At 46.4% G+C, this 10480-nt stretch overlaps 1 protein-coding gene across 1 annotated transcript; it reads left to right on the top strand.

The window, feature by feature from the left end:
- The first annotated feature begins 953 nt into the window (after positions 1-953).
- Positions 954-5263, top strand: AP5S1 (adaptor related protein complex 5 subunit sigma 1). Its single transcript, XM_055544299.1, has 3 exons — positions 954-1280; positions 2698-2874; positions 4183-5263. Exons 2-3 carry the CDS (start codon positions 2702-2704, stop codon positions 4610-4612), a joined length of 603 nt encoding a protein of 200 aa, XP_055400274.1. The 5' UTR covers positions 954-1280; positions 2698-2701; the 3' UTR covers positions 4613-5263.
- Positions 5264-10480: the final 5217 nt, after the last annotated feature.

The following is a 10480-nucleotide window of genomic DNA, read 5'->3' as shown; positions in this document are numbered from 1 at the left end:
CCAGAGAAGTCTTGCAGGGCGCCAAACACTTCTAAGCCAAGACTCCAATAGGGAAGTACTTACACATACACATACACACGTGCACACACGCCTTTTAACATATATTTATTTGGCTTCACCAAGTCTTAGCTGTGGCACACAGGATCTTCCAATGCTTTGGCATGTCCACTCTTAGTTGGAGCACATGAGATCTAGTTTCCTAACCAGGAATGGAACCCAGCCCCCCGCATTAGGAGCACCGAGTCTAGGCCACTAGACCACCAGAGAAGTCCCCTATGTATACTTCTGATAGCCTCCCTCAAAGAGGGGGCAAGGAAGAAGCTTGTTAGAGGCAGGAGTGTGAAAGGAAAAAATTAATCGGTCTACTAAACCCTATGGGGCTTCACTGGGGCCCAGTAAAATGACTGAACTGTCCGTGACAGCTGGAGACACGACTGGGACCACAGTTTTAATCAGTCCACTCCAAGTCAAGCCCTAGTCTTTTCCCCTCCCCTCCTCAAGCCCTAGTCTTAACCCATCGGAGGAACACACACACAGAAGCCCTGCTCCCTCAACTTCCTAAATATGCTTGTTTTCCCCCAAGCCTTCATTCTCTGGGCCAAAGCCCAGCAACCTGAATTTTAACAGGTGCCCTCAAGATTCTCTGGGGCTTTCCTGGTGGCTCAGACGGTAAAGAATCCGCCTGCTACGCGGGAGTCCTGGTTTCGATCCCTGGGTTGGCAAGATCCCCTGGAGGAGGGCATGACAACCCACTCCAGCATTCTTGCGTGGAGAATCCCCATGGACAGAGAAGTCTGGCAGGCTACAGTCCATGGGGTCGCAAAGAGTCGGACACGACTGAGTAAGCACACACACACACCGCGGGTTCCCACGCAAGTGGGCCAGTTTGACATCCGCCCGCCCTGCCCCTTCAGACCCTGCCTCTTCCGGAAGCGCCACAAGCCGGATCGCTACGCCCCCTCGCGGCCGCAGGGGAAAATGGCCTGAGACTCGGCTGGTGCAGGACTACCAGTGGGAACCTCGCATACTCAGTGAGTGACCAGCATAGGCCGCACGGTGAACTCGGGGCTAAGGGTCTTTGTCAGACCGTGCAAGTCGCCCACACCCCGCCCTCGGAGCGCATTTCCGGAAATGAGACCTCACCCACCCTGAGACTGTCACGCTCGGACGCGCGCCCGCTACTGACGTGCGCAGGCGCCCCGGTGCCGCGCAGCCGCCATTTTGCCCCTTTACCGAGGGACTTGGCCCGTTATTAGAAGTTTGCAGGCACGAAAGGAAAGGTGAGTACCACGCCTTGAGGACAGCGGCCCGGGGTTGCGGTGCACACTCAATCCGCCCCACCCCACCCCACACAGTTGGTTAGCTGGGGGCAAGCAACTACAACCCCCCAGATGCACTGCGCCTCGGGGTTGCGCGAGACCCGTGGCGAAGGTTGATGACGTAATCTTCTCGTGGCTAGAGGGTCATGGGAGGTCAGCTCAGGTCTTCGGGCTCCGGTTTTAAAACGCCTTCTGGAACCTTCATTTTTAACTGGTTTAAACCGACGATCTATTTACCCTTAGTCACAGATCCCTGCTACCTTTCAATCCCGGGTGGTCACTTAGCCAGTCAGACATTATTATTATTTCTATTTCATGGTCTTTGTTTGGACTTGATCTCACGGAGAAGGCAATGGCAACCCACGCCAGTACTCTTGCCTGGAAAATCCCATGGACGGAGGAGCCTGGTGGGCTGCAGTCCATGGGGTCGCTAAGAGTTGGACACAACTGAGCGACTTCACTTTCACTTTTCACTTTCATGCACTGGAGAAGGAAATGGCAACCCACTCCAGTGTTCTTGCCCGGAGAATCCTAGGGACGGGGGAGCCTGGTGGGCTGCCGTCTATGGGCATAGTTGGACACGACTGAAGCGACTTAGCAGCAGCAGCAGGCTTACAAATTTCAAGACTGAAAGAAACTTTTTATAAAGAAGTCCTGTATACGTAATATTCTAATTCAGTTTGTTGCAGATATGATGCTCCTTCACCTGTGTATTTAGAAGTACTTAAAGTGTGTATTTTCTAAAAACAAGGATATTCCCCTACGTTCAAAACCAGGTAGTATTGATCAAGACGATTATTTAACCTGTAATGCATATTTAAATGCTTCCAGGTATCCTAATAATGCTGTAATTTGAAGCTACCTATTTCTCTGCCAGGGTTGTATTCCTCTGTCCTGTGTCTTTGGCCTTCTTCAGTTTGGAGCATCTCCCCAGTGTCCCTTTACTCTGATAACTTACAGTCTTCAAAATAAAAGAGAGAGAGAAAATGCTTTATAAAATTACATTTCAAATGAAACTTTAATTTTATAAAATTAAGATGAAATAAAATGAAAATAAAATTAATTTCATAAAATTAAAAAAAAATACTATGACCAATAAACCTCATGCCTACTACCAAAAAAAAAAAAAAAATTCCTGGCCAGCAGTTTGTAGATTTGGCTTTGGGGTTGTCCAGGATATCTTAGCCACTAGACTCTGTTGTGGGCAGAGGTGCTGGCCAGAGCTGGGCATGTGTCTTGGGTGGCTAAGGAGGACCAGTGACCAGCCACACCGCCCTCCAGACGGAGCTAGGCCAGACATTTTCTGTGGTTGCCTCCCCTGCTGGGGTTATACACTCATTTCACTGAAGTGTCTGACTTCTCTGTATCATCATTCCAGAGCCATGGTCCATGCCTTCCTCATTCACACCCTGCGGGCTGCCAAGGCTGAGGAGGGCTTTTGCCGAGTGCTCTACTCCTGCTTCTTCGGCGCCGAGAATTCACCCAATGACCCCCAGCCACACAGTGCTGAGAGGGACAGACTTCTCCGAAAGGAGCAGATTTTGGCTGTGGCCAGGTAACCATACCATCCAGCCCTGGCCCAGGGCTTCCTAGTCAGTGATTATGATAGGTTTTCTGGGATGGCACAGAGAAACAGGAGGACTAAGGAGCAGAAAGTTTTTAGACTAGTGGTTTCAAAGTCTTCCCGGTTGTTCACAAGTATTACATGAAAAGGGGTTAAAGAAATAATGTTATTATCATGATTATTTATTATAGTTATTTAGCATTTACTATAACTTTTTTGTAGTTAATATTATTTAGCCTGTATGTAGTAAGCATTTTATGTTCTGAGTATTTCATGTATATGAACTCGTTTTATCTTTGAAACAGTATTTTGAGGTAGGTATATTATTCCTACCTTACAGATGAGTGTATAGTGAGTTAAAGGAATTTGAAGATTATGGATGAGCTATAGAGAGTCTAGAAAGTGAAAGAGCTGGGATTTGAGTGTAAACAGTACAGATTAAACATGCTTTGAACGCAGGACTTTTCAGGGCCCTTAGTGTGCCTTTAAGCTTTATGAATCCTTAAAGAGGCGAGAGAATGTAGTTTATGGGAATTGGCACCAAAGGCCTCCTGAAAGCCTAGGATCCAGAGAGTATACAGTTGGGAAACACTGTTCCAGATGGGGTAGCTGGCCTGGGACCTTTTCCTCCCAGACCCAGACTGAACCAACAGGTGCCGGAGTCTCCGGGCCGCTCTGCATTTTGGGTGGAGGTTAACACTCTGGGGCAACTGTGGGCCAGCCTCTTGTTACCTCTTTGTTTCTCTGGGCCTCCTCCCGCTTTATGTGGCACAGAAAACCAAACATGTCTTTAAGAGCAGCCTTTACATGGCCCAGGTTGAAAGGTGATTTCATGAGAGGTCAGAGAGTGATTTCAAAAGCCTGGATGTCCAAGTGGAAGGTTTTTCTTTTCTATTTGCAGAAGGCTTCAGGATGGGGTGAGGGTGGAGAGTTTACAGAAATCCTGGGTTGGATGTAGCTTATACTCCACTTCTCATCTCTTGTTGAGATGTTGAGGAGGCCTCTGTGAATCAGTTAGGGGAGGGATCTTCTTCCCCTGATGCCCTTTCCCAGTCCAAGGAGCTGTGTTCAGTGCCTGCCTTCTCTTGGCTGCATAGAGTGAAATGGTTCAGAACCTGGAGGCTGGAGCCTAAATTCCTATCTGGGCTCATGCTTTCTGTAGTGTGGTCCTGGGCAGGGTCACTGCACTTAGTCTTTCCAGGTCTCAGTCTCTACATCTAGTTAGGGGGATAATGGCAGCTCCTAGCTCCAGGGGTGATCCTGAGGATGACAAGTCCATGACCCACCTATTTTCCATAGGCAGGTGGAGTCCATGTACCAGCTGCAGCAGCAGGCGTGTGGTCGGCATGCTGTGGACCTGCAGCCCCAGTCCTCAGATGACCCAGTTGCCCTTCATGAGGCCCCATGTGGGGCCTTCCGCCTGGCGCCAGGGGACCCTTTCCAGGAGCCTCGGACAGTGGTGTGGCTAGGCGTGCTCTCTATAGGCTTTGCCCTGGTGCTGGATACTCACGAGAACCTGCTGCTGGTGGAGAGCACACTTCGATTGCTGGCTCGCCTTCTCCTTGACCACCTCCGACTGCTGGTCCCAGGAGGTGCCAACCTCCTGCTGAGGGCTGACTGCATCGAGGGCATCCTCACCCGCTTCCTGCCCCATGGTCAGCTGCTCTTCCTCAATGACCAGTTTGTCCAGGGTCTAGAGAAAGAATTCAGCGCTGCCTGGTCCCACTGACCCACACTGGGATGGGAGTCCTCACAAGGTCAAGGAGATGGTGTTAAAGGGACATACAGGTAAAATTTGGCATCTGCCTCCGCCTTCCCAGCCTGCTCTCAGCTCTGGCATGCTGCCACACCCAGGACAAATGGATAGGACAAGCTGGCAGAAAAGGGGTCTGGGAAGAGGGTGGAGAGGCGGAATCACAGAACATCCTGTGCCTGGAGCTGCCTTGTGGCTTATTCAGACCTCCGCATTGGGCCAGCCCTGCTTGTCCTTGACCCCATTTTTCCCCATCCCTGCCAGCCAGCCCGCAGTCCACCAGTCCCTAGTGCTGGGGTAGTAAGGAAGAGCTACTTGGAACTCAGCCCACTTTCTTCTTCGAAACCCATAGTCATCGGAGTGCAAAAGGAGTCTCTTGAGACTTTCAGAGTTGGGGAGCTGGCCTCTGCCTTTGCACCTACTTAGGCACCATCATCAGGGATTTTGTTTGTCAGTGTCCAGCCCTACCACAGTTCACAGAGGTGTGAGTTGTTCAGCAGAGAGGTTCCATAACTCTTTTTGAGCCCAGCCCATGCCCACCAGCAGTCTGTGGGGTGAGAAGGTGGTGTCAGGTGGATGCTAGAGGTCTGATGATGTTGTTTTCATTTTGAATTAAAAGCACCGAGTGTGTGATTTCACCTTCTGTTTCTGTGAATTTCATTAATGCACGTCTGCTCCTCTGCTACCCTGAGTTGGGTGTCTGAGCCTTCGTGGTCAAGTATGTCCTCAGGAGGCTTCTTGGGAGGTCTCCACTTCTTGTCCTTCTTATCACCTCTGTCTCCTTATATGCCTCGTTTGGATGGTAGCACTTGCTTCCTCTACTACAATGTGGTGAGTTGGTGTGGATCCCTGAGGAGGAGCGCCTGAGACAGGATTAGGTACAAGCAGTTTATGTTGGAGGTGATCACAGAAAGCCCTGGAAGGGGAGGCAGATTATGTGTTAAGAAGAGTAGTTAGGGGGCTTAGTGCATCAAGTGCTTCTGGGGCCCAGTGCACAACAGTTGCCTCTGAATGACCTCACCTAAGGGTTGAAGGACTGTGGTTGTTTGCCTGGAATTCCCTTCCATTTGATTGTGAGATGCTCCCAGGGCAAATTCCCTGGTTCTTTCTATACCAACAAAAAGCCATTGGGCCTACCCTGTGGTCAGGCCCAAAAAGTTATGGGGCAGGCTACCCAGCTCCTGTAAGGGAGACTTTACTCAGCAGTTCCTAGTGACGGTTTAAAATGATTCAGTTGAGGTCTTCCTCGGTGGTCCAGTGTTTACGACTCCGTCCTCTTAAGGGTTCAATCCTTGGTCGGGGAACTAGATCCCGCATGCCACAGCTAAGACCCGGCACAGCCAAATAAATAATTTTTTTTAAAGAGTATGAACATTATCTCTCAACTTAATGAGCACCTATTACAAAATAAAATGATTCAATTGGGCAAAATCTCAGTTACATGTGTTTTCATGATCTACTTGTGACCTGTGAGGTATGGCTTTCTTACATGGGCATAACGGGCCCCACTAATGTAGTCAATCTGCAGGTGTGGGCCCAGTCTCATGTTTACCAAATGTCAGTTGCCCTTTGGCACCCAGGAAGGACCCACCAATATTCATTTAGGAGGCAGCACTTGTAGTTGGAGTTTTGCCCTTCCAAGTGCATCCAAGGCCATCAGCCATGCCATGCCTTCCACTACCACGGTCACTGTTGGGACAAGGCCATGTTCTCCACCCTAGGGTGCCACAAATTACGTTCTGACCTTGAAGCCCTAAAGGGATCCCAGTATGTATCTGTGGCAAGCTATGCCATTGGAAATGTCTCAGAGGCCCCCATTATGACACCCCTGCCCCTCTCCTCTAAGCTGGTGGTCCTGGTGGAGTGGCTGTATTCTTACAAAAACAGGCCCCTTCAACTTTGGTTTAGGGCTCAAGCTTGGCTGCCTGAAACTTTTCTGCCTATTTTTCAAACTGAACTTGAGGATGAGTTGTGGTTTAGTTGCTAAGTCATGTCTGACTCTTTGTCATCCATGGTCTGCAGCATGCCAGGCTTCTCTGTCCTCCACTGTCTCCTGGAGTTTGCTCAAACTCATCTCCATTGTGTTGATGATGCTATCTAACCATCTTACCCTCTGTCGCCCCTTCTCCTGCCCTAAGTCTTTACCAGCATCTGTTCCCATGAGTCAGCTCTTCACATCACATAGCCAAAATATTGGAGCTTCAGCATCAGTCCTTCCAATGAACATCCAGGGTTGATTTCTTTAGGACTGACTGGTTTGATATCCTTGCTGTCCAAGGGACTCTCAAGAGTCTTCTCCAGCACCACAGTTTGAAAGCATCAATTTTTCAGTGCTCATCCTTCTTTATGGTCCAACTCACATCTGTACATGACTACTGGAAGAACCATAGCTTTGAACATACGGACCTTTGTTGGCAAAGTGATGTCTCTGCTTTTTAATAGCTGTCTAGGTTTGTCATAGCTTTCCTTCCAAGGAGTGAGCATGTTGAGTTTTAAGCCAGCTTTTACACTCTCCTCTTTCACCTTCATCAAGAGGCTCTTTAGTTCTTTTCTGCTTTGTGCCATTAGGGTGCTATCATCTGCATATCTGAGGTTGTTTATATTTCTGCTGGCAATCTTGATTCCAGCTTATGATTCATCCAGGCTGGCATTTCACATAATGTACTCTGCATATAAGTTAAATAAGCAAGGTGACAGAGTACAGCCTTAACTTATTCTTTTCCCAATTTTGAACCAGTCCTTTATTCTATGTCGGGTTCTAACTGTTGCTTCTTGACCTGCATACAGGTTTCTCAGGAGGCAGGTAAGGTGGTCTGGTATTCTTATCTTTAAGAATTTTTTACAGTTTATTGTGATCCACACAGTCAAAGGCTTTAGTCATAGTCAATGAAGCAGAAGTAGATGTTTTTCTAGAACTCTCTTGCTTTTTCTGTGATCCAGCAGATGTTGGCAATTTGATCTCTGGTTCCTTTGCCTTTTCTAAATCCATCTTGTACATCTGTAAGTTCTAGGTTCATGTACTGTTGAAGCCTAGCTTGAAGGATTTTGAGCATTACCTTGCTAGCATGTGAAATGAGTGCAGTTGTACAGTAGTTTGAATATTCTTTGCCACTCCTCTTCTTTGGGATTGTAATGAAAACCTATTCCAGTCCTATGGCCGTTGCTGAGTTTTCCAAGTTTGCTGGCATATTGAGTACAGAACTTTAACAGCATCATTTTTTTTTTTTTTTAGGATTTGAAATAGCTCAGCTGGAATTTCATCATCTCCACTAGCTTTGTTCATAGTAATGCTTCCTAAGGCCCACTTGACTTCACACTCTAGGATGTCTGGCTCTTAAGTGAGTGACTACACCCTGAGGATGAGAGTGAGACGCTCTTCTCCGAGAAGCTCTGGGAAGTTGGGATTAGGGGAGGCTCGTGGTGTTGGTTCCCATCAGGTAGAGGAAACTAATATACAGAGAATGACAGAGGTGAGACACATCTGTAAGGTCACTGAGTCCTTGGTTTCTGTTCAAGATGTCCAGTTAGTACTTGGGTTTTCTTAATCATGCAAGTTTGTCCAGCGCACTTGCTGTATATTTCCACTTTTGCCCCAGGACTTCTGAGCTGGCTTTCCACCACAACTTATGCTTACTTCACTTTCATTGAGCCTGCCATGGACCTGACACTCTGCTAGGTGCTATGCAAGGTGTTGATTGGGATTGCATTGAATAGATGTGGATGAAGCTGGGAAGAACTGAGATCTTGACGGCATTGAGTCTTTTATCTGTGAATAGGGACTATCTTGCTACTTATTTACTTCTTAGATTCTTTTTAAAAATTACTTATTATTTGACTGTCAGATCTTTGTTGTGGGACACAGGATCTTCATTTCATCATGAGGGATCTTTCTTTTCGGTGCATGGACTCCAGCTGTGATGTGTAGGCTCTCTAGTTGTGTTGAATGGGCTCAGTAATTGCAGTGTATGGGTTTAGTTGCTCTCTGACATGTGGGATCTTAGTTCCCTGGTCAGGGATTGAACCCACATCCCCTGCATTGCAACTGGACTACCAGGGAAGTCCCAGTTCTTGGATTCTGTCATCATAGTTTTCTTCAAGGAGATCTTGTACATATTTTGTTAGACTTTACTTAAGTATTTCATTTTGGGGCGTTAATGTAAATGGTAATTATTCATTTTTTAATATTATTGAAGACCCTATTACCTGAGAAGCTGCGGGAAGTTGGGGTATTAGATGAGGCTTGTGGTGTTGGTTCCCATCAGGTTGATTTACAGTGCTGCATTAGTTTCTGGTGTACAGCAAAGTGGTTCAGTCAGTTATACATACCTGTTGGTAGATATTTAGGTTGCTTCCATGTCTTGGCAATTGTAAATAGTGCTGCTATGAACATAGGGGTACATGTTTCTTTTCAAACTAAGTTTTCTCTGGATATACACCCAGGAGTGGGATTGCTGGATCATATGGTAACGCTGTTTTTAGTGTTTAGAGGAACTTCCATACTGTTTTCCATTTGTGTGTGCTCAGTTGCTCAGTTGTGTACGACTCTTTGTGACCCCACAGACTGTAGCCTGTAAGTTCCTCTAGCCATGGTTACAACTTTGCTGTGATTGTTTATTAGTTCCAAGAGTTTTTTGGTTGATTCTTAAACAGATTTTTGTCATAGACAATCACATCAAATGCTAACAAATACAGTTTTATTTCTTCCTTCCCAGTTTACTTTGGGCTCCCCCGGTGGCTCAGTCGGTAAAAAATCCCCTGCATGCAGGAGACACAGGAGACGCAGGTTCAGTCGCTCTGTTAGGAAGATCCGCTGGAGGAGGGCATGGCAACCCACTCTAGTACTCTTGCCAGGAAAATTCCATAGTCCATAAGGTCGCAAAGAGTTGGACATGACGGAAGCGACTGAGCACACACCATTTACTTACCTTTTATTTCCTTTTCTTGTCTTATTGCATTCCTTACCTTGTTACTGATCTCAGTGGGAAAGCTGGTTTCTCACCATTAGGTATGATGTTTCTTGTAGGTTTTTGTAGACGTTCTTTATCAGATTGAGGAAGTTCCCCTCTGTTTCTAGTTTGGTGAGAGTTTTTTATCATGAATGGATGTTGAATTTTGTAAAATATTTTTCCCTTGTCTATTGGTATGATCATGTGATTTTTCAGTCTGTTGATGTGATGCCATTAATTAATTTTCAAATGTTGAGCCAGCCTTGCATACCTGGGATAAATCCCACGTGATCATGCTGTATAATTCTTTATACATTGTTGGATTCTATTTACTAATATTTTGTTGAGGCGTTTTGCGTCTATGTTCATGAGTGATATTGGTCTGCAGTTTTCTTGTCTGCTTTTGTCAGGTTGTGGTATTATGGTAATGCTGGTTTCATAGAATGAATTAGGAAGTGTTTCCTCTGCTTCTCCATCTTTGGAGCAGATGTTAACAAATTGGAGTGTTTTCTTTCCTAAATGTTTGGCAGACTACTTACCTAGTGGACCCATTTTGGCCAGCCTTGAATTTAAAAAAAATTTTTTTTTTTTTTTAAATTAAATTCTGTGGGATTTGCTTGGTGGTTCAGTGGCTAAGACTCTGCACTCCCAATGCAGGGGGCCTGGTTCAATCCCTGGTCAGGGAACTAGATCCCACATGCCTCAACTAAAAAAGAAAATCCTGCATGCTGTAACCAAGACCTGGTGCAGCCAAATAAATAAATACTAAAAAAATTAAATTTTGCTTTCTAACTAAGTAACATGGTTTAGAAATCAAAATGATAAAAACATTTTTACTGAAAAACTTGGTCCTGCCTCCTCATCTACCTTGTTTCACTCTCTGCTTTGTTGGATAATA

Source organism: Bubalus kerabau, chromosome 13 (assembly GCF_029407905.1).
Source record: "Bubalus kerabau isolate K-KA32 ecotype Philippines breed swamp buffalo chromosome 13, PCC_UOA_SB_1v2, whole genome shotgun sequence".
NCBI classification, from domain to species: domain Eukaryota; kingdom Metazoa; phylum Chordata; class Mammalia; order Artiodactyla; family Bovidae; genus Bubalus; species Bubalus kerabau.
The sequence above is the reverse complement of the archived record's forward strand: the minus strand, read 5'-3'. Positions and strand labels throughout refer to the sequence as shown.

Coding starts and splice junctions, on each gene's coding strand:
- AP5S1 (XM_055544299.1), top strand. CDS start 2,702: ATGGTCCATGCCTTCCTCATTCACACCCTGCGGGCTGCCAAGGCTGAG. Junction 2,875..4,182: donor CAGATTTTGGCTGTGGCCAG/GTAACCATACCA, acceptor TATTTTCCATAG/GCAGGTGGAGTCCATGTACC.